We start from the raw sequence: 21241 nt of genomic DNA on the forward strand, positions 1-21241 counted from the left end.
AAGGGCGAGCCGCGAGACCAGACCAGAGCAAAATCACCCCACGAGATTGCGAAGACCCAGACACGCCACGAGCCCCTGCACCCGTGACGGCGGATGGTGGGACATCTGTGTAGGAAACGTCGTCGTGTAGCGTTCCATCACAAGTGTCACCCGGGACTCCCGGGCGAGGGGATCCGAAAGCGCCATTCGGAGGTGACGCTTGCAGGGGGAGGCCGGAGCCGTGAACGGAAGCAGCGGCGGCACCGCAGCGGCGGGCAGTGGGGCTCCCGACCCGGCCAGGGAGGGCCGAGGGTGCACATGGTGACTCCGCTGCACCAACGGGCGGCCGGGCTGCACGAAGGCGAACGAGCGTGTGGCTCAGTGGCACCTGTCAAGTGAGTGCACAGCTTCCGGCACAGCGTGAGTGACCCAGGGACAGGGCTCTGCGGGCTCCCTGGGTGGCTGTCAGCACGGCGCCTGCACCCAGGGAGACGCCCTGAACCCCAGACAGCCGGAGCGGGGCCGCGGGGGCAGCCGGGTGGCACGGCGGGTGGCGGAGGTGGTGGGGCAGGTGGGGACCCAGGAGAAGAGAACACGGGAGCTGCTGGCAGGCCGGGCACCCGGGGCCTCGTGCACGTGCTGAGGAGCCACTGCAGGGGTGACACGGGCTGCGCTCGGGCGGCTCCGAGGTCACCCGGCCTCCCGGCTGCCGGGTCTCGGACGGGGAAGCAGATGGGTCAGGAAGATGCTTAGGACATACCGTGCGAGTAGCCGCAGCGAGGAGAGGAGGCGAGGGGCCCAGGGACGGCGTGGGCGCGGGACACGGACCTGCACAGGCCGAGGCCGCTCGCAGGCCCTGGAGGAGCAGGGGTTGCAGATCCGCCAGCCGCTCGAGGGTCACGGCGACCCGGGCGACAGCGCGTTTGCCAGCAGAGAGAAGAGCCAGACTGCGGGGCGTGGGGGCAGCCGCTGAGCAGTCGGGGGGGAGAGGACCTCCCTTTCCTACATCTTACCTCAAAATGGAGCAGAGGGATAAAGGCAGCAGGAGGGAGAGACTCGGGTGCTGTTGCCACGTTCCTGCCAAAGGAGATGGGCCCCGTGCCAGGGAGACCACGCGCCAGGGAGACCGCCCGCAGCCCAGCCCGGCCCCGAGCCGCCCCCAGTCTGCAGGGTGCCGCTTCTCGGCGGACGGGAGCCAGGCTCCTTCACCAAGAAGGTGCAAAGCTGAGGATGTGGGGTGCAGGGCCGGGGATGGGCCTCCCGTCGGGCAACCCGCCTCCACCTGGGAATCCGCGTGGCCGGGGGCCAGGGCTGACCAGGGAAGGGCGCACCACAAGCCCAGGAGCAGCAGGGGCACGGTCTGGGCCCCCTGGTCACACTGTGTGCCCACACGGGAGTCCATGTCCATGCTGAGTCTGCATCCATGCTGGAGCCCCGTCCACATGGAGCCCCGTCCACACGGGAGTCCACATCCACACTGGAGCCCTGTCCACCTGGAGCGCCGTCCACCTGGAGCCCCGTGCACACTGGAGCCCCGTCCACCTGGAGCCCCGTCCACCTGGAGCCCCGTCCACCTGGAGCCTCGCCCACCTGGAGTCCTGTCGACCTGGAGCCCTGTCCACACTGGAGTCCACATCCACACTAGAGCCCTGTCCACCTGGAGCGCCGTCCACCTGGAGCCCTGTCCACACTGGAGCCCCATCCACCTGGAGCCCCATCCACCTGGAGCCCCATCCACACTGGAGCCCCATCCACACTGGAGCCCCGTCCACCTGGAGCCCCGTCCACCTGGAGCCCCGTGCACACTGGAGCCCCTGTCCACCTGGAGCCCCGTCCACCTGGAGCCCCATCCACACTGGAGCCCCGTCCACCTGGAGCCCCGTCCACCTGGAGCCCCGTCCACACGGGAGTCCACATCCACACTGGAGCCCCATCCACACTGGAGCCCCAGGCACACTGGAGCCCCGTCCACCTGGAGCCCCGTGCACACTGGAGCCCCTGTCCACCTGGAGCGCCGTCCACCTGGAGCCCCGTGCACACTGGAGCCCCGTCCACCTGGAGCCCCGTGCACACTGGAGCCCCTGTCCACCTGGAGCGCCGTCCACCTGGAGCCCTGTCCACACTGGAGTCAACATCCACACTGGAGCCCTGTCCACCTGGAGCCCCGTGCACACTGGAGCCCCGTCCACCTGGAGCCCCGTGCACACTGGAGCCCCTGTCCACCTGGAGCGCCGTCCACCTGGAGCCCTGTCCACACTGGAGTCAACATCCACACTGGAGCCCTGTCCACCTGGAGCCCCGTCCACACTGGAGCCCCATCCACCTGGAGCCCCGTCCACCTGGAGCCCCGTCCACACTGGAGCCCCATCCACCTGGAGCCCCGTCCACCTGGAGCCCCGTCCACACTGGAGTCCACGTCCATGCTAAAGACCCGTCCACCTGGAGCCCCGTCCACCTGGAGCCCCGTCTACACTGCAGTCTGTGTCCATGTGTCCCGGGCGTGTCAGTAAACGGCCCAGTTTCTGGTCCTGCAGAGTCCCGTTCCCTCTGTCCCGTGTGACCTCGTAGGACAGGGCGCTGGCCGGTGCTACGCCTGTACCTCTACCAGCACTTTCTGCCCCGGCTGCACGTTTTCCCACGCAGAAGTGTGAGCTTCTATTCCCAAGATTTTGAGGAAGGGAAGCGTGGCGTTGGGCGCCCTCTGTACGCCCCGCAGACAGGCCGAGGCCGCTACTCCGAGGTCGGGGTCGGGGTCGGGTCAGGGAGGGCTGTAGAAGGCGGGTCCCCCAGAGGGTCTGGGAGGCGTGGCTGCTCCCCGGGGCTGCCCTTTCTGCACCCGCCGGCCGGCCCGTCCTCACCCGCCCGGCTCCCCGGCCTCATCCCCCGGCCGCCGCAGCCGGGCCTCCAGGTCGTGGTCGTGGTGTCCCGGTCGGGGCCGCTGGGCTCTCAGGCCTCCGGGAGCACACGGCGGGGGGGTGGGGTGCCCAGGAGGGCCCCGCGCCGGGCTCCGTGTTCGTGGGGAGCAGCCCGGCTCCTGGAGAGCGGGGTGTCGAGCGGCGGCCGCGGGCGGGCGGGTGCGTCCTGAAGCCCTGTCCCTCCCTAGTCTTTCAGGCTGCCCGAGGGCGAAGAAGAGCGGCATAAGGATAGCGCAGAGCAAGGAAGACAAGGAAGACCAGGAGCCCATCAGGTACGGGGCGCGGGGGGCAGCGGGCGGCGGGAGGGGGCGGGCCCGCAGGCCGGGGAGCCAGGGAGCACGGCCTGGGACACCTGCCGCCCGCGGACGCACCGTCTACACAGCGGGCCGTGTGCCCAGCGGCTGCCACGGGCCACACTCCCCGTCCCGGTGCAGAGAGCGGCTCACGGACTGGGGGGCGGGGGCGGGTCCACGAAGGCCCCTGATGCGTCACCGCAACACTGAGAACCAGCGGTGGCCGCGTCCCGGCCTCTCAGGGGCTCCTGCACCCCCGCCGCCCGCCCAGGCGGTCGCCCGGGGCCCAGAGTCGGCGAGATGCCCCCGGCGTTGCTGCCTGCAATGTTCGCCTCCGACTCTGGAGAAAAGTTTTCCATGAGAACAAACTAAAAATTCATTCAGATGAAAATTATCAAAATACCTGCGACTTAACAGAGTCCGGGGTGACGTGAAGGGCGCAGGAGCGCGTGTTTCCCACAGGCCCGGGCGCCCCCCCCCCCCCACGAGCGTCCTGGGCCGCCGCCCACTGCCAGCGCCTTTCCTCTCCTTCCCTCCGGCCACGGAGCAGAGGCCGCCGGCGAGCGACGCCCCGACACAGCGTGTGGCTTTGCTCCCCAGGTGTCCCGTGCCCGGGTGTGACGGCCAAGGCCACATAACCGGGAAGTACGCCTCCCACCGCAGCGCGTCCGGGTGCCCCCTGGCCGCCAAGAGGCAGAAGGACGGGTACCTCAATGGCTCGCAGTTCTCCTGGAAGTCCGTCAAGACGGAGGGCATGTCGTGCCCCACGCCGGGCTGCGACGGCTCGGGCCACGTCAGCGGCAGCTTCCTCACGCACCGCAGGTGAGTGGCTCCCAGCCCAACACCCCTGCTCGGGAAGAGCGGCCGCGAGGCTGCGGCAGAGCCGTGACCTGCCCCGGCGCAGGCGGGAGACCCTAGGGCGGGTCGAGAAGCAAGTCCCAGTCCCGCCCCTGGATCCGCAGAGGCTCTCGGCAGAGAACCTGCTGGAATTGTGCACGGGCACCCGTAGGGTCATCCCCAGGCGGCACCTGGCCCGGGGGTCTCCCGCCGCAGCCTGGACGGGCCCGGGAAGGCCAGTCATGCCGTGAACCGTCACCGCCCACGCTCCCGTGTCTGCAAGCCCCTCGAGCGCCGCGACACAGGGGCCCGCCTGTGGCTCCGTGGAAGGGTCGGGGGGTGCGGACAAATCAGAGGCCAACGGAGCGGGTTGGACGTGGGGTCCCCGGCTTCCTGGAAACCAGGCCGGCAGGAGAAACGGGGGAAAGGCACGTCCAGCGCGGGATGAACAAAGTTGCCGCAACCCCACGTCCTAGGTGTTCGGGGACGGGGACACTGAGCCTTCCAAGGTTCCTTGAAAGGAAAGTTGCTTGTTAATTGTCAAAGAAATTCCTCAGAGGTAGGAAAGTCCGACGGGGCCAGTGGGGCCCCCGGCCAGCGGCCCGGCCCAGGGGAGCCTGCGGCCCCCCAGAGGTTCCCAGCATCCGGGCGCAGGGACGGATCACGCTGCTAGTGCTTGACGGCCAGGCCCGGGGGACACAGGCCGACCCCCGCCCCTGGCTTGGCCGCCTGCCCTGGGGCCAGGAAGCCTCCCTGCTTGGCCCCGGAGGTCCCCCGACATGACCCACCTCCTGGCCAGCGGGAGGGCCCCCGGCTGTGCCCGACGAGCCTGAGGCTCGGGGTGGGCGCCGCGCTCCTGCCCGCGCAGGCCTGGGGGTGACGTGTCGGGGCACTCAGAGGGCGTGGGGGTCAGGGGTCTCCGGGCGGAGGACAGCTGTCGGGGCTTCACTTGCCCGCAGGAGCGGCGAACGGCCGCCTTTCGCCAGCCGGGCCGGAGCAGGGCCACAGAGGCGCCCGCGGGCAGCTGTCCTGAGTGCACCGGGCTCGGCGTGGCCCCGCTGCCGGAGGGTGGCTGCGCAGGAGGGACACAGGTGGGCGCGGGTGGAGGGCGTGGAGGGCGCTGTGTGCGGAGCCCCTGCACCCCACCGTCTGTCCCGTGCAGGGGCCCCGCTCAGTGACCTTGGGCAGCGCCCACCCTCCACCCCAGAACTTCTCCGTCTGCCCAGGCTGACGCGGTGTCTGCGGGAACCTCGCTCCCTGCGCCTTCCCCCCTGCCTGGTGCCCACCACCCACTCTCTCTTCCACGAGTCCCCTCCCACAGGGACCCCGACGAGCGGGCTCGCTCCCCTGAGCCTGGGGTCCTCCAGGGGCCCCGTGTGGCGGGTGTCAGACGTGCCCCCCGCAAGGCTGAACCACGTCCTCCTGTCCTCATTTTTTTTTGCTGCTGGGCGGGCAAAACCGATTCCCTGAAGGCGTGAGAGGAGATGCCGGGCGGCGAGCACCTGGCCGAGCACCTGGCCAAGCCCCCAGCCAAACCCCCAGCCAAGCACCCAGCAAGCACCCGGCCAAGCTCCCAGCCAAGCCCCCAGCCAAGCCCTCAGCGAGCACCCAGCCAAGCACCTGCCAAGCCCCCAGCCAAGCCCCAGCCAAGCACCCGCCAAGGCCCTGGCCAAACACCAAGTGAGCACCCAGCCAAGCACCCACGAAGCCCCCAGCCAAGCACCCAGCAAGCACCCAGCCAAGCACCCGCCAAGCCCCCAACCAAGCCCCAGCCAAGCACCCACCAAGCCCCCAGCCAAGCACCCAGTGAGCACCCAGCCAAGCATCCACCAAGCCCCCGGCCAAGCACCCAGCAAGCACCCAGCAAGCACCCAGCAAGCACCTGGCCAAGCACCCGCCCAGCCCCCAACCAAGCCCCAGCCAAGCACCCACCAAGCCCCTGGCCAAACACCCAATGAGCACCCAGCCAAGCACCCACCAAGCCCCCAGCCAAGCACCCAGTGAGCACCCAGCCAAGCACCCACCAAGCCCCCAGCCAAGCACCCAGCAAGCACCCAGCAAGCACCCAGCAAGCACCCAGCCAAGCACCCACCAAGCCCCCAACCAAGCCCCAGCCAAGCACCCACCAAGCCCCCAGCCAAGCACCCAGTGAGCACCCAGCCAAGCACCCACCAAGCCCCCGGCCAAGCACCCAGTGAGCACCCAGCCAAGCACCCACCAAGCCCCCAGCCAAGCACCCAGCAAGCACCTGGCCAAGCCCCCAGCCAAGCACCCAGTGAGCACCCAGCCAAGCACCCACCAAGCCCCCAGCCAAGCACCCAGCCAAGCACCCAGCAAGCACCCAGTAAGCACCCATACAGCTCCCAGCCAAGCACCCAGCCAGCTCGCCCACACCCGCTCCTGGGGGCGGTGGCCCCGCCATGAGGAGTGACTGGCCGCCCCGCAGCCAAAGGCCTCGGTCAGGAGGGGCCGCAGACAGCCCCCGCTGTGGCCCGGCCCCCTGTGCTGTGAATGCAAAGCGGGTTTAGAATCAAAGGGAAGCCTCCACTGACACAGGAAGTTCCTGTTATTCGTCTTTTCCCCCCAAAGTGTGAGAGCCTTGCGAGGCGGGAAAGGACCGAGGGTCATGGCGCCAGGTCGTAAACGGTAGATGAAACCCCTTCGTCTGTTTTGTTCTGGGGGGGGGTCAGCGGGGCTCCGGTCGGGGTCCTGAGCGGAGCCGCCGAAAAGGACGTGGAACAGGTCCTACTGCGTCTCTAGGGCGGGCTGGCTCTCCCTGAAGAAGCAATGGTGCAAATGAAAACCAAGTCATTCAAAACCAATTTTTTCCCCATATAAATCCAGCAGATTCCCTCTGGGATACGCTGCTAACACCCCAGACAGGAGGAAAGTAAGGTCCCTCGCTTTCTGACGATGCGGCACGTTTTTAAGACTCACGGCCTCCACCATTCGGGGACACGTCCCAAGAATTCGGGAGCGAGCGGCTGTCCCCACCGCTGCCCCCCCTTCGAGGCCGGCCCCCAGCAGGATGAACGCTGTCCCCGAAGCAGCGGCAGTGAGGCCCGTGGAGGGCCCCCCCGGGGCTGTGCGGAGGGTTCCAGAAGGTCCAGTCGGGGAAGCAAGGCAAGGGGACCGGGACCGAAAGTGGCCTGAGATAGGGCAGAGGGCAGAGGGCCGGTGTCGCAGGGGCGAGCCACACGGCTGCTGCAGGAGGAGGAGACGCGGGCGCGGCCAGTACCTCCCAAGGGCTCGGGCGGGCGACGCAGCCTCAGGGACACAGAGCCCACGTGCTGCCAGGGAGGAAAGAGCGGGGACAGAGGGGACAGAGCCGGGCGGCCCAGCAGGCGGAGCTCGGGCGACAGCAGGGCCCGGCGGGGGTCCGGGGGCAGGTGGGCGACCTGGGAAGCTGCTGCGGAGAGGGGCTGAGCGGGCAGGACAGGCCCGGGGCCCCCAGGACCCCAGGACCGCCCCCGCCGCCCGGGGAGCACGCGGTGGGCTCCCCTCGCAGCCAGGGGGTGCAGGAGGGCCACGCAGACCGCAGCCCGGCACAGCCCTGGGGAGACGCCGGGCGCAGGGGTCACTAGAGGGGCAGCGCCCCGAGGCCCCCACCTGGCTGTGGGGGGGGAGGACCATCCCTCCCCTCCCGGCCCTCCTCACCCGCACTCCTCGCCCCTGCGCCTTCCTGTTCCCTGGAACACGCCTCCCTCCACGTGCCCGTCGGCCCGGAGAGGCCTCCTCGTCCTTCAACAGGCCGCCCCCCGGGGCGAGCACCCCTACCTGGGCCGACCCTGAGTCGCGCTCAGGTCCCAGGTCACGGGTACCACAGTATTCCCAGCTCGAGACCAGCGGCGGCTGTGCAGGGCCCGTGGGCAGGGGCAGAGCAGGACTCACACCCAGGCCCCCGGCATGTCGACCCAGCGGCGTCTGGCCCGGTCCCTGTCCCGGCCGCCCCCTTGCCCCACTGCAGTCCGGGCGGCGTCTGGCCCGGGACCGTTTGCAGCAGACCCAGCACCTCACTGCGCCTGGCGCTGGCACCTAGGAGACGCCTCCTGCACCGTGCGGGGTGGGGGGTGCGGGGTGCGGGGTGCAGGGTGCGGGGTGCCAGGAAAGCCCGGGGTCTGCTGCAGACAGGCGGGCGCAGGCCCGGGGCGCGCCGGGGATGTCGTCTGCGCTCGCCCCGCTGCTCCGAGGGCGCGGGTGCTCCCACCGCCTCCATCTCCTCCACCCCAGGGCACGGGAACAGGCCGCAAACCAGAGCCACCAGGGCTAACCCTGCAAGGTCACCAGATAATCTTAGAACGAAGCCTTCTCCTTCACGGGGCTGGACCGAAGAGACTTTTTTTTTTTTTTTTTTTCACAAAGATCACGTCCTCGTCCCTCTAAAACACTCGCACCCGGACCCTAGGACCCGATTTACTTTATTCCCAGCTTCCTCGCAGTTCATCACAAACGCGAGAGCCTGTCCTCGAATGTTTATTTTGCTTGACACTTGCCAAGAGAATCGTTAAAAATAAGCCACCAGCCCGAGCGCTTACTCCGGGCTTACTCCTATGATCCATCTTCTCTGCAAGGCTCTGCAGGAGCTCGGTCCCTCCCCGGCACCCAGGGGACCCAGGGCAGCATCACCAGATGCAAGGGACGCTGGGAGATGTAGTCTCCCCAAGGGGCGCTGGGAGATGTAGTCTTCCCAAGGGATGCTGGGAGGTGTAGTCCCTCAAGGGGCACTGGGACATGTAGTCCACCTTGGGGATGTTGGGGAGACGGGGTCTTTGTGAGCCCAAGCAGAGGAAGGCTCGGGCTACCCCGTTTCCGCTGGATGTGAAGAAGCCACTGGTTAGTTTTACAAACATACGTCACTGATCCACGGCGCCCTGAGGTCCGCATGGTCCCGATTTTAGAGATCAGAAAACCAACAGCAAGAAGGTGAGGCTCTCTCCCGTGGGCACTCGGCCTTAAGGAGAGGAGTCTGTCCGGTGGGTGTCACCCGTGGACCCCTGCATGCACCTGCGGGACCTGGCCGGGATGCTCACAGCACGGGCGTCACCCGTGGACCCCTGCGTGTACCTGCGGGACCTGGCCCGGGATGCTCACAGCACGGGCGTCACCCGTGGACCCCTGCATGCACCTGCGGGACCTGGCCCGGGATGCTCACAGCACGGGCGTCACCCGTGGACCCCTGCGTGCACCTGCGGGATCTGGCCCAGGATGCTCACAGCACGGCGTCACCATGGACCACTGCGTGCACCTGCGGGACCCACCCGGGATGCTCACAGCACAGGGACTCTGGGAGGCCTCGGGAAGAGCACTGCGGCCCACTCGCCTACTAGGCTTCCTCTGGGCCTCTTGGGTGGTGGAGGCGGGGGGAGGTCCCCTGCTCTTGTCCAGGCAGAGGGGAAGCAGCGGGGGGCAGACCTCTCCTGCCCAGCTGGAACAGCCCTGCCCTTGGCCCCCCATGGAGACGTCCGCCTCTGCAGGGGGTCCTCTCACAGCTGGGACCGCGCCCCTCCCTCCGAGGCCAGGTGCACACCCAGAGGACCCGCCCAGAGGACCCTCAGGGAGCTCCCAGGTACTCTGTCAAGACCTGTGATGACAAATCCAAATTCCACAGCTTCGGGGAATTGGTGACCTGCCAAGCCAACTGTGCTCCAAGCTGTGGATGAACCGGGGGCCCTGTCGCCTCGGGAGCACTCCCCCTGCACTCTGTGTGGCCCCCTGGTCCCTCACCCTTCCCTGCGGACACTTGTCCCCTTTCCCAGCCGCCCTGGGTTGTCTCCTCTGGCTTCTGCTGCTGGCTGCAAGAGGCAGGACGAGACTGGAGGTCATGGCCCAAGCTCCCCAGACCACGTGGTGGTTTTGTGTGTCAGGAAAGCGCGTGGAACGCATCATGCTTCCCTTCACCGCACCAGGAGAGCCGCCTTCTCAGTTCCAGATCTCTTTCCCAGAGGAGGAGGGGGAGTGGGCTCGGGTGGCCCATCTCCAGGAGGAGCTGAGCTGCCAGGGGGATGGAGATGTTCATCCAAGGCCAGACGGGGATTTGCTGGATGGGGGTTTGCTGGAGCCCCGCTTCTGGGAAGGTAGCCAGGCCCCCACTCCCCTCTGGCCACTCTGGTCATCTTACCAGGTGGCCTCGTCTGCAGGGAGAGGTCTCTGTGCTTTGTTCGTGGCCCACTTGCTGGCCCGAGATTTGTGTTGTTGCCGGAGGAGCCTGGAGGCAGGGTCCACCCCGCAGAGGCACTGTCCTTTGTGCAGGACGGGAACTCCTCAAGAGGGGATACAGGGAGGTCTTGCTGAGGAAATAGCTCTGCTCCTTGGGGACGCACGTGGGGCTGCAGAGCCCGGGCCCCCAACAAGAGCCGCCCACACATCCTACCCCTGCACGCACCCCCAGAGGGAGAGAGCGAGCCTGACCAGGGCCCACGGTGAAGCTCGACTCCGGCTCCTGGACACTCACCGCCTCCCAGGTCCACGCTGGTCCTCAGAGCTGTTTCCACGGACGGTCGTCCTCACCGATTCCCGGCGGCATGAGAAAGCCTTCGGGAGATTTGAATCCATGACCCTTTGCGGCCGGCTGTCTGGACGTGCCCCGTGGGGCTGGTCCCCTCTGCATGGCCGCGTGCTGACCGCCACCTCCGAAGGCCCCTCGGTAGTGAGACTCCTGCATTGTAGTCTCCACGTTCCAGTATTTGACAGGAAGCATCTGGGAGGGAGAAATGCACCATCAGCCCCAAACTGCGACCCCCCCCCCAAGACTCCCCCAAGGCTCGAAGGTGAAGGTCGCATCCGCTGACCCTCCGTGGCCTCAGGCAGCAGGTGGCCGTGGTGCCGGGTTTGCGGGGTCGCCTGGTCTCGTGGTCACAGGAACTTTCGTCCTGGACCCAAGTCACACCTGCACCTCACGCGTCTGTCCCCGGGCGGCCAGTACGCACCCGGCGGCCGCTGGAGGCCCACTTACCCTTCGGGGGTCCTGGGCAGCAGCCAGTGGGCTCCCGGCTCTGCAAGGTGACCGCAAGCCCACGGCTTAAACCTCGCCCAGCTTCCACCTCTGCTTGTGCGTGTCGGACGCCTGCCCCGGCCCCGGGCCCCTGCCAGGGTCTCGCCAGGCTGAAAGCAAGATGTGAACAGGTGCGTCCTCACCTGGAGCCCACCGCCCGCCTCAAACGCCTTCAGGTCCTCGGGGCTCCGGAGCCACCTCCCACGAGCAGGTTATTTTGCGCTCAGGCCTTAAATTAAATAAGTCGTCATACCGCGTCTGCCTCAGGAAACGAGCCTGTGCTTGTGCAGGGAAGAGCGGCCAATGAACAAGCAGCAAAATTATTAATTCAAACAAGCTCATCTTTATCTCCTGTAAACAGATGAAGAAACCGAGCACACGGGCGCCCACGGGCACCCACGGGAGCACGGGCACCAGGACCTCGACGCCGCGGCCGGTGGGCGCCCTCAGACTGCACCGCGGACCCCGCGTCCCCCTCGGTCCCCATCACCACGACGCCACCCTCAACTCGTGAACAGATCCTAGGTTTTCAGGGAAACAGCAGTTTTTTAAATGTGACGGTGTCACGCGAATTCCACACGTCTGTGTTTTCTGTGCCAATTTCTGTCCTTCCTCCGCGTGAGGCAAGAACGTAGCCTGGCTCCAGCCTGTGCTGCCCGCGGTCGCCGAGGGGGTACCCAGGAGGCATCTCGCCCCCGGGCCCTGCGCCCTGCCGTCCTCTGGGCTCCATCCTGGGCACAGGCGCCGGGACCACCTGACCGGGAGCGGCGGGCTGGTGGCCACTGGCACTCACCAAGGTCTTTCTTCTGCGCCCTCGCTAGCCGGATGGGAGCGTGTCCCGGGGTCTCCGGGGCCCCCCCTCCTGGCCCGGCCCTCTCCGTGCTCCCTCTAGCCCTGCCGTCTCGGTCCAGGCCCACGGAGGTGCGCGGACCCTGCAGACGCTGCATCGGCAGCTCCAAATGCCTCGCCCGTGACACGGATCTGATGTTGGCCGCAGAGCCCGCGGAGACGGCAGGTGCTGCGTGGTGTGACGACGCGGCCTCCGGGACACGGGAAGATCACGGGCGCAGGCGGCTGCACGGCTCCGGCTCTCAGGGCCCACAGGCCACGGGCGCCCCCGGAGCCCCGGGGAGGAGTCGGCGCCGTCTCTCCGGAGTCACTGACACCCCCTGCAGCCGGGCTCCCTGCCACCCTGACCCACACGCGGGGAGAGAAACACCTTGGACTGATGGACGGACGACACAGGCGCCCGGGTGGCAGTCAGGAGCGAGGCCGCGGCGCACGGGCCCCGGGGACCCTGCGGCGGGATGCAGGGCGAGCTCGGAGACAGAGCCGGAGGGGGACGCCTCTGGAAGAAGAGCGGGGCTCCGGACGCCCGGCCTCGTGCCCCCCACCCTGGGGTCCCCGGCACGCGGGAAGCGGGAATGCCCGGTGCAGGCCGAGGCCTTTCGCCTCTTGCTCCGGGGCTGCTGTGGCCCCAGCCCCAGCCCGGGTGCATCCCCTGTGACCTCCAGACGGGAGGGGACCCCCCACATCTGCAGGGCCCCGGGACGGGCCTCGGCAGGCACCACTCAGAGACGGGAACGAACAGCCAAGGAGGACCAGCCACCTGAGGAAAGCACTAAGGAACGGGCTGAAAGCAAAACAGACCTTAAAAAGGAAAGGAAAGGTCAGAGAAAACGGACATTTCTGGAAAGAAAAAGATTTTTTTGATTTGTCATTAGGTAGAAAAGGAGACTAAATAGAATAGTGTGACTTACTCTCTTCTTAAGCCAAGAGACGTCAAGGGAACAAGGAAGATCTTTTTAAAACAAAGAGAAGGGGAATAAAAAGTTGAGGGAGAAGGTCAGCGTGGGAAGTCGAGGAAATCTCTCTTAACTTATAAAAATGAGAAAAGAAGACAGTCTTTAAAAACCAGGGAAAGAATTCCTGGGGCTACCAACCAGCCCGCTGGAGACTCCAGAAGGCGGGAGGGGGAGGAGCCGAAGAAAGATGCTCACCAAGGAGAGCCGGGGAGCCCGGGCGCCAGAGAAACCGCGACGCGGCCCCGTGATGGACACGGTCCCCGAGCAGCGAAGGCAGTGCAAGGGCCTGCTCGGGCGCCTCCCGGGTGCTGGAGGTCAGGGCGCGGGACACGGTCCCCAGGCTGTCCTGCGGGGTGAGCCTCCTGCCAGGTGATGCTCCTCCAGGTGACACTCCCGCCAGGTGACCCTCCTGCTAGGTGACACTCCTGCCAGGTGATACTCCCGCCAGGTGACCCTCCCTCCAGGTGACCCTCCTGCTGGGTGATGCTCCTGCTGGGTGACCCTCCCTCCAGGTGATCTTCCCACCAGGTGACCCTGCCACCAGATGATGCTCCTGCTGGGTGACCCTCCCTCCAGGTGATCTTCCCACCAGGTGACCCTGCCACCAGATGATGCTCCTGCCAGGTGACCCTCCCTCCAAGTGACCCTCCTGCCAGGTGACCCTCCTACTGGATGACACTCCTGTCAGGTGACCCTCCCTCCAGGTGACCCTCCTGCTGGGTGACCCTCCCTCCAGGTGATCTTCCCACCAGGTGACCCTCCCACCAGATGATGCTCCTGCCAGGTGACCCTCCCTCCAAGTGACCCTCCTGCCAGGTGACCCTCCTACTGGATGACGCTCCTGTCAGGTGACCCTCACTCCAGGTGACCCTCCTGCTGGGTGACCCTCCCTCCAGGTGACGCTCCCTCCAGGACGCCAGCCTTCCCCACGGGCAGCACAGCAGCGCCCTGCCGTCTCCCCACACGTGTGGGGCTGGGCGTCCTGCAGCCCTAGAGCACCGGCCTCAGCGTCTGGCCTCAGCGTCTGGCCTGTCCTCCGCGTCGCCTGGCAGACAGGGTGGGGCTGTAACGGCGTCAGCAGGTGTCTCTGCTGCAGGCCCAGCTGCACGGCAGCCGGATCTCATCTCTTGCAAGTGGCAGCTCCACAGGAAGAGGCTGGTAGAGCAGGTGCGGCAGTGAACAGTAGGATAAAGTGTCGGGGAGTGATACTTGGCTTGGGAGACGCTGCTTGCACCCGGGTGGAGTACTGAGCCCCCAGCACCATCCCTAAGCTCTGTGCCCAGTCACTCCGCGGGCGGCAAACGGCCGGGGGGCAACACGTGCCACCCTGCTCCCGGCCCCTTGCTTCCTCCCGGGAACACGCCTCCCCCTGCCTGCCGGCCTGCCAGCCCTCCTGAAGGAGGTCCCTTGGGGTCAATGACCTGTCAGCCGTCTGCCTCCCGGCTCCTTCCGGAGCCTCCACCTGGAAGCTGCTGGACTTGCTGCCGCCGCTGACCTCGGGCCTGGGGGGCTGCAAGCTGCAGGAGCCACAGGTTAAGTGTCCGGTGCCCGGAGTGACCACAGCTAAGACTGTGACTTCCCAAATCCCCGCCCAGAGCAGTGCAGTTTCAGTTAGAGGACTTTGCATGGTGGCCCGCTGGGTCCTGGAGGGAACCGCGCTGAGCACCCCGGGTCCCTGCCTCGACGGGGACAGGCCGCGCACATCCCCCGCGTCCTCCAGCCGGGTCGGTGCCGGGGATCCTCTGGACCTGACCCAGGTCCCCCACGCGTCCCTGTGCGGTGGGCGAGGGGGCTCGTGCTGGAACAACCACGGCTCTGTGGGCCTGTCTCTGCCCCGACTCGGTTTCCAGCTTCGGGGGTGACTCCTGGCGTGGGCCGTCGTCTGCACCCTCGCTGCCCCTCCACGCTCTGAAAACTGAGAAAAGCAAGGGGCGGACGATGGAATCGGTTTCCGCGCGTCTGTGCACCCTGGGAGCCCGTGTTTAAGCGGTTCCGGGCTTCTGCAGGCTCAGGCCCGCGGCCAGATTCTAGGTGGCCACGAAGGACCCACATGTGTCCACTCCACGGGCTTTGCCTCACCGGTCCCCCCCCCCTTTGCTGCTTTGCGCCCGTGCGCTGGGGCATCGCTCGATTCTGATCACTTCTTCTCGGGGCAGGAGAACTCCGGCGGGGAGGTTCCCCGGGAGCAGCCAGACGGGGTGGCCAGGAGAGGCCTCTGGGGACCAGCCCCGGTGAGCGCAGACCGGGAGCGACGGTGGCTGGGACGCAGGCTGCCCGGGTCAACCGGGCACCCCCCCAGAGCTGGGGCCCGGAGACGGGCCGGGCCTGTGACAGCGACAGCGGGCAGGGGGCCGACACGGAGGAGGAGCGGGCCCTGCATCACGGGCCACCGGGACTGTGCTCTCGAGAAGCCAGTGACCCTTCCCCGGGGAGGTGGCGGGTCCGTCCTCCGTGGGCCGAGCAGGCCGGAGCCCGGCTGGGGGACCATCCTGGGTCACTCTGAAGAGAGAACCTGGGAAGGAGCATCCACGAGGCCGGGCAGCAGCATCAGGCGCCCCAGGAGGTGCCCAAGCCCCCGGGACGGCTCGGTGCCCCCCTCCGCCGCCCACCGTCCACCGGGCACAGAGGCCCTGCATGCCCACGTTTACCCTGGGGACTCACGCCTGTTAGTCTAGAAGCACCATCAGCGAACGTGGTTCACCGCGGGGTCCCGGGAAGGGCGACGGGGCAGAGACGAGTCGGCCCCTCCCAGACCCTCGACAGCGGCCGCCGAAGACCGACCGACCACTCACCGCCGCTCCTCGAGGACAACGTGGACGTCGCGTGGCCTGTGCGAGGATATTTAGCAGCCTCCTCACACGCACGTACCGGTGCTGCTCATAACCAGCCGTGCCAGGCTGTCGTCGGGTGTTGGACGGACAGAGGCGTGGATGAGCCCCTGAGAGCGTCCCCGTGCCGTGGACAGGGTCCCTGAGGCCCTGAATTACGACGGAGTACGCACCCACGCGTGTGTGATGCATACATGGGACGTGGGACACGCAGCTGTATTCGTGCGTACGGTTTCCGTGTCATGGGTACACCGAGTGCCCGGCGAACCTGCTTGGGGGTGCCAGGGCCCCCGGTGGGTCCCTCTGGGTGGAGGCCGGGATGGGGAGGGGCTGAGCCCCAGGGGCAGGTGTAATGTGGCCCAGGATGCGGCTCGTCCTCCGTGCACACGGAGCGCGTCAGGGAAAGAGGTGGGGGAGCCGCCCTGGGAGCACGGTGGTCAGATGGGGACCCTGGTCCAGGTGCAGAGCGCGGACCCGCAGGGGACGGAGCCCGGGCAGCGGCGGGAATCTGCAAAGAGGCTGCACATGGGATGTCCGTGGCAAAGGGGTTTGACACACTCGAGCGAGATCGTGCCCCGGGGGCTCTGTTTTCACACGTGCGGCCGCCCCCGCCCCCCCATAATCATCTGAAGGGAGGACGGGACGGGGGACGGTGGGGGACACCCGGATGTGCCCCAAGAAGGAACGGTGGGATGGGGCTGAGCTCGGTGCTCGTTGCTCCTGCATTTGTGCGTTTAAAATCAACTCGACTTCCTGGGGAGGGTTCCTGAGGGCTACACCCGGTGCTCCTTGCAGGCGGTGACCTGGGCTTGTGCCTCTGTCCCTCCCCTTCCTGACCTGGTGCGGAGCAGGTGCAGGTGTGGACCCGGCCAGGTGCCAGGAGGTCGGGTCCCTGTGGCCCTGGGCTCCTGGTGGGGGGAAAAAAAATAATAAAATAAAATCAACTCGACTCAGGCCTCGTGTAAGTCGGACACTTTCCACTGCAAGGAAGTCCCCACGGCCAGGCGGTCACGCCCCAAACCCGCCAGCAGCCCTGGGAGGCAGCGGGGGAGGGGGTCCGGGCTCCAGCCCTAGAGCCCGGCCGCCGCGCCGTCACCTGAGGTCCCACCCGCCCGCCCACCCGCGTGTCAGCCCAAGCTGTCCCCAGGCCCCGGCAGACGCTGCCACCCTCCCCTCGTGTGCAGCCCCCCCACCCCCCGCCGCCCCGCTCGGGCTCGCTTCCCGTTTGCCAAAAGCCCTTTGCCCGCGCCCTGGGTGATAAAAAGACGCAACAGCGTGCGTCGCCCCCGACGGTCTGTGCAGGCTGGGGCCTTGCGTCCCGTAACTAACGCCACCTTGCGTCCTGTCCCCAGCTTGTCGGGATGCCCGCGGGCCACGTCGGCCATGAAGAAGGCGAAGCTGTCGGGAGAGCAGATGCTGACCATCCGGCAGCGAGCCAGCAATGGTGAGCACCCCCCGGCCGCCGCGCGGGGCCCCGGCACCCCGACTCCGGCTCCTCCGACGCCGCCCGAGCCCCAGGCCCCGGACCGAGGCAGCGCGTCTGCTTGGACAGCCCGGGCGGGGTGATCCCGGCACACCTCAGAGGCCGGTCACCCGGGCTGGGGCGGGCGGCCATCCCCAAACGCGTAGCTTCCCGGAACCGACGGCCGCCCCCTCTGCTCTGCCCCAGACCCTCTGCCTCCCCCACGCCCGTCCCCTCCCTCCACGCCACCTCCCAGCTGGCCTCCCGGCCCGACCACCCGCGAGCACCGTGTGCCCCTGAGATGAGTGCAGGGACCACGGGGCGGGGGGCAGCGGGGGCCCAGCCTCTCCGTCCTTCTCGGCTCCATCCTCGTGAACCCACCGGCTTGCACGGGTCACCTGTGGCCCCGAAGCCCATAGTGGTGGAGGTTCCGTGGCCACTGGGGACGTGGCAGAGAGGGAGGCGGGTGGCTGTGCTGCCGAGGGGACGACCGGGCCACGCTCGCCCTGGAAACAAGGTCCTTTCCATAGGTTTTTAAAAGGGACGTGCTCCAAATTTTTGTGACTTCCGTTGGTGATTTCTGTTTGAAAGGCCTCCTCGCACCAGGGCGGAGACGCGCCCACGCAGAGGGAGGGAGGCGAGCCCGGGCCACGCCGCGCCGCCTGCTGCGGGCCGTGAGCTCACTTCGAGACTCGACCCCGTGTGCTAAGTCTGGGGTCTTTAAGCAGAAACACGCAAGGCTTGGGCCTCGACGCGGCGGCGGACGTGGGAGCCGGGGCTCGGAGGTGGGGGAGACCTCGCAGGACACCCCCTCCCCGGGACCGCCAGACCGAGGGCTCTGCAACAGCTCAGCAAGCTGTGGCCTTGGAGGGCGGGGTCTGGGCCCCTCCGCAGCACCCGGGGGGGCCGTGGGCACAGGCCGACTGCGAGGCTGGGGCAGCAGACGCCCCGGGCAGGACGCAGACCTGGACCCCCGGTCCCTGGACCCCTCCTAGGAGCTGGTGCCGCGGCTCAGGCCCACAGACCCCTTGCAGGAAGGCCAGCCTGGTTGGGGCCCCCGCGGCCCTGGGTCACCTGATGGCCCCTGCCAGGGCCTGACAGCAGCTCGGGACCTCTCTGCGCGGCCTGCACTGAGCGGCCCTTAAGGCGAGGCCGCCGCGGACCAGAGGGCGGCCAGGGTCCCCACGTTGTTGTCATGAAGGCTCGGCTCCGGCCTCCCCGCTTCCACTGCACACGCTCCGCGCCGCAGGCGAGAAACCGCCACGGACGCCGCTTCCAGAGCCCCGCAAACCGCCGTGTGTCCCGGCAAAGTCCTTGGGCCCGCGGGGCCGCGGACGACTGAGACGTGAAGGCGGCCTCCGCGGGCCGGGGTCGGCGCCGAGCAGGGGAGGGAGGAAGCCGGGCCGCGGATCCGCAGACCCCAAGGACAGGCCGTTCCCGGCGGCGGGGAGTCGGGGGCACGTCTCCGGGCACCCCCGGCCCCGTCTCTCCGAGGGGCAGCGGAATCCAGAGCCTTCTGTCGGGCAGCGCTGCTCTCAGGAAGACCCAGTGCTCTCCCGGAGGTGCCAGACGGCTTCGTCCCGCGGGGAGCCGCCCGTGCCGTGGGGGTCCGCGGGGCCTGCTGTGCGCCTGCCTGTCTGCGCCCCGTTCCAGGGTCTGGCCATGGGCGGGTCTCTGTTGCGGGTTCCGTTGGGCTCGGGCACGCGAGGAGGAAGCACGGAAGCTGGTCCCACTGGGGTCCCGAGCCCCCCGCCACCACCTGTGGTTTCTGGTCGGTGCCGAGGTCAGAGCCATTCCGTCCTCGGGAGCACGGTCCTTACAGCGCCCAGGCCGCGACGTCACAGGGCCCGTGGGGCCCACTCGTGGGCAGGGTGGCGGTCCCGGGCGCAGGGACTGTGTGAACGCCCCGCCCCCCTCAGCAGGGTGCCCACCTCCAGGACCTAAGCCTCTGGCTCCTGAGCTGCCCTAGCTCCCCCCCACCCCGAGTAGCATGAGCACGAGCGCTCACCTGACGCGGCCCTTACACACGCATGACCACTGTGCCCTGTGCCCACACCCTGGCCCGCCGTGAGCACCCAGCCCCGGGCAGCCCGCCGTCAGCTTGGCGGAGCCGACCACCCGGCCGCTCGGGCGCCAGGCCTCCGGGCTCCTCGGTGTCAGGTCCCGCTCCGCGCAGCCTAAGTCCCCGGAGCTCCTGCCCAGCCCATGTCCCTGCGTCCCTCAGCCTCCCCCTCGGCCCTGCTCCCACGGGTCGGCTCATCTGATGCTGCACGAGGTCACCGCGCTTTCTCTCTCCCACGGGATCGTCTCCCGAAGCCGCCGGAGCGAGGAGGGGACGGTCGTCACGGGGACCTTGAGGGACCTTTACTTTCGTGATGCCGACTCGCGCCAGGGAGCTGACGTGCCCTGCAGACTCGCCGGGTGGCGACGCTCGACCTGTGGGTGGGTTTGCAGCGAGGACGCCCCTCCCGGATCTTACCAAGTGGCCCTTTCGGCCCAGGTTTTGATGGACGGACATCTCAGGCGCCCGCCCGCACGCGATGTTCAACGTGCATTGTGCACTTTTACGTCTGAGGCCATTTAATTTAGAATAAAAACGTAGAGGACAGCCTTGAGACCGGCACAAAGGAAACGTGGATTTTAATTCTTTACTCTGAGGCCCACGTACGATGGTTTTGCTCTTTCTTTTCCTTTCAATGACGTGTCAGCTCACCGCGCGGAGCCAGCTGGACAAAGCCCGTCCACGCCACGTTTCAGGGAGACCCCGGGGGAGCACGGGGCCCACGGACGCCCGGGGGTCGCTAGCCGCTCAGGCAACAGCTTACCCAGCAGGCTTCCTCAGCGGCCACTCGGCGAGCCTCAGGAGAGGCCGCTGTCCCCGCGGGCCGAGCTGGGTCGGAGACGGACCACCGCGCAAGGGGCAGCTCGAGGCCCAGGCGACCAAGGAAGTCACTCGTCACAAAAGTCGTACGTGGGAAGACAAGGGGGCCGGGGCCCGGGTCTGTCGTGTGTCAGACCCCGGGCTGTGGCCCCCGCCGTCCCAGACGCCTGCAGGACGGCTCAGACACGCGTCCGCCTTCGGGCACGGTCCAGCCCGGGCCGTGTGCCCTCTGCCGCTGCTCACGTCTCGTAGAAGGTCGTCAGGGCCGGACGCTCTTTTGCAAACATCCGAATCCGCATGACGCCCCCGGGGAATCCTCGGGGATCCCAGCCATGGGCCGGGGAGACCACGCTGGCCTGGCCAAACCTCTTCTCGAGCTCGTGTTTGCCAGAATCTGGGCCCCGGATGAAGGTGCCGACCTTCCGGGGTGTTCTAGATGCTTCACCGTCTATCTGCCACCGAGGGTGTTGCGCCCCCGACAAACCAATTAGGATGACTTCACTGCGATGTGTAGGTCCCCCACGGACCCCCGGGCTTTGTGGTCCTCAAACCGCCTGTCCCGAAACGAGGTGTTTCGTTCACGATCCCACTCGCACGCTCTCAATGGGAACGCGCCACCTTGACGCTGGGAACAGGCAGGTGCACGGGGCGTATTTCACGCTTCCTATCCGGAGTCTCCAAAATCCACGCGTGGATCCGACGGCGGCCTGGGGCCGCACTGAGCTGGGGAGGCGAACACAGGACGGCTGCCTGTGGCCCTAGAAGCGGCGACGGCCCCTGGCGCTGGCCTGAGCCTCGTGTTCCACGGAAACCACCCCACACGGTGGCAAAAAGAGAAGATTTAAGGCCGTTCAAGCCTAGGACACTGAGGAAATAGGACACGAGGAACTTGCTCGGAAGTCGTAGCGGATGCTCAGCGGGAACATCCAGCAGCACAGCCACGGCGCGGAGGGACTGCCGCGGCCTCGCTCACGCAGGAGGTGTCCGCGCGCTTGGCCTGCTTGCAACTCCCGGAGCACGGCGAACCCTCGCCAGGTGGCAGATGGCTTACAAGCCGCGTTCTCAGGCGTGGGTGCCACGCGCGACGTGCAGGAGCTCGCTCCGCCCGAGGCCTCCCTGGACGCTGCCGCAGAGGTCTGGTCCCGTATGGCAGCGGGGACACAGCCGGCCCCGAGGGAGGGCCCAGCGCAGTGCACTGTCCTGTGAGACGGGACAGCTTTCCCAGATGCATCGATGGCGCCCGAGGAGTT

At 67.6% G+C, this 21241-nt stretch overlaps 1 protein-coding gene across 1 annotated transcript in view; it reads left to right on the forward strand.

The window, feature by feature from the left end:
• The window catches only part of MYT1L (myelin transcription factor 1 like), a 405580-nt gene that overhangs the window by 376106 nt on the left and 8233 nt on the right, over window positions 1–21241 (forward strand). Inside the window, 3 exon segments of the mRNA XM_041754071.1 lie at window positions 3083–3166; window positions 3788–4009; window positions 17001–17092. Coding sequence (XP_041610005.1) covers window positions 3083–3166; window positions 3788–4009; window positions 17001–17092 — 398 coding nt within the window.

Source organism: Vulpes lagopus, chromosome 5, assembly GCF_018345385.1.
Source record: "Vulpes lagopus strain Blue_001 chromosome 5, ASM1834538v1, whole genome shotgun sequence".
Taxonomy (NCBI): domain Eukaryota; kingdom Metazoa; phylum Chordata; class Mammalia; order Carnivora; family Canidae; genus Vulpes; species Vulpes lagopus.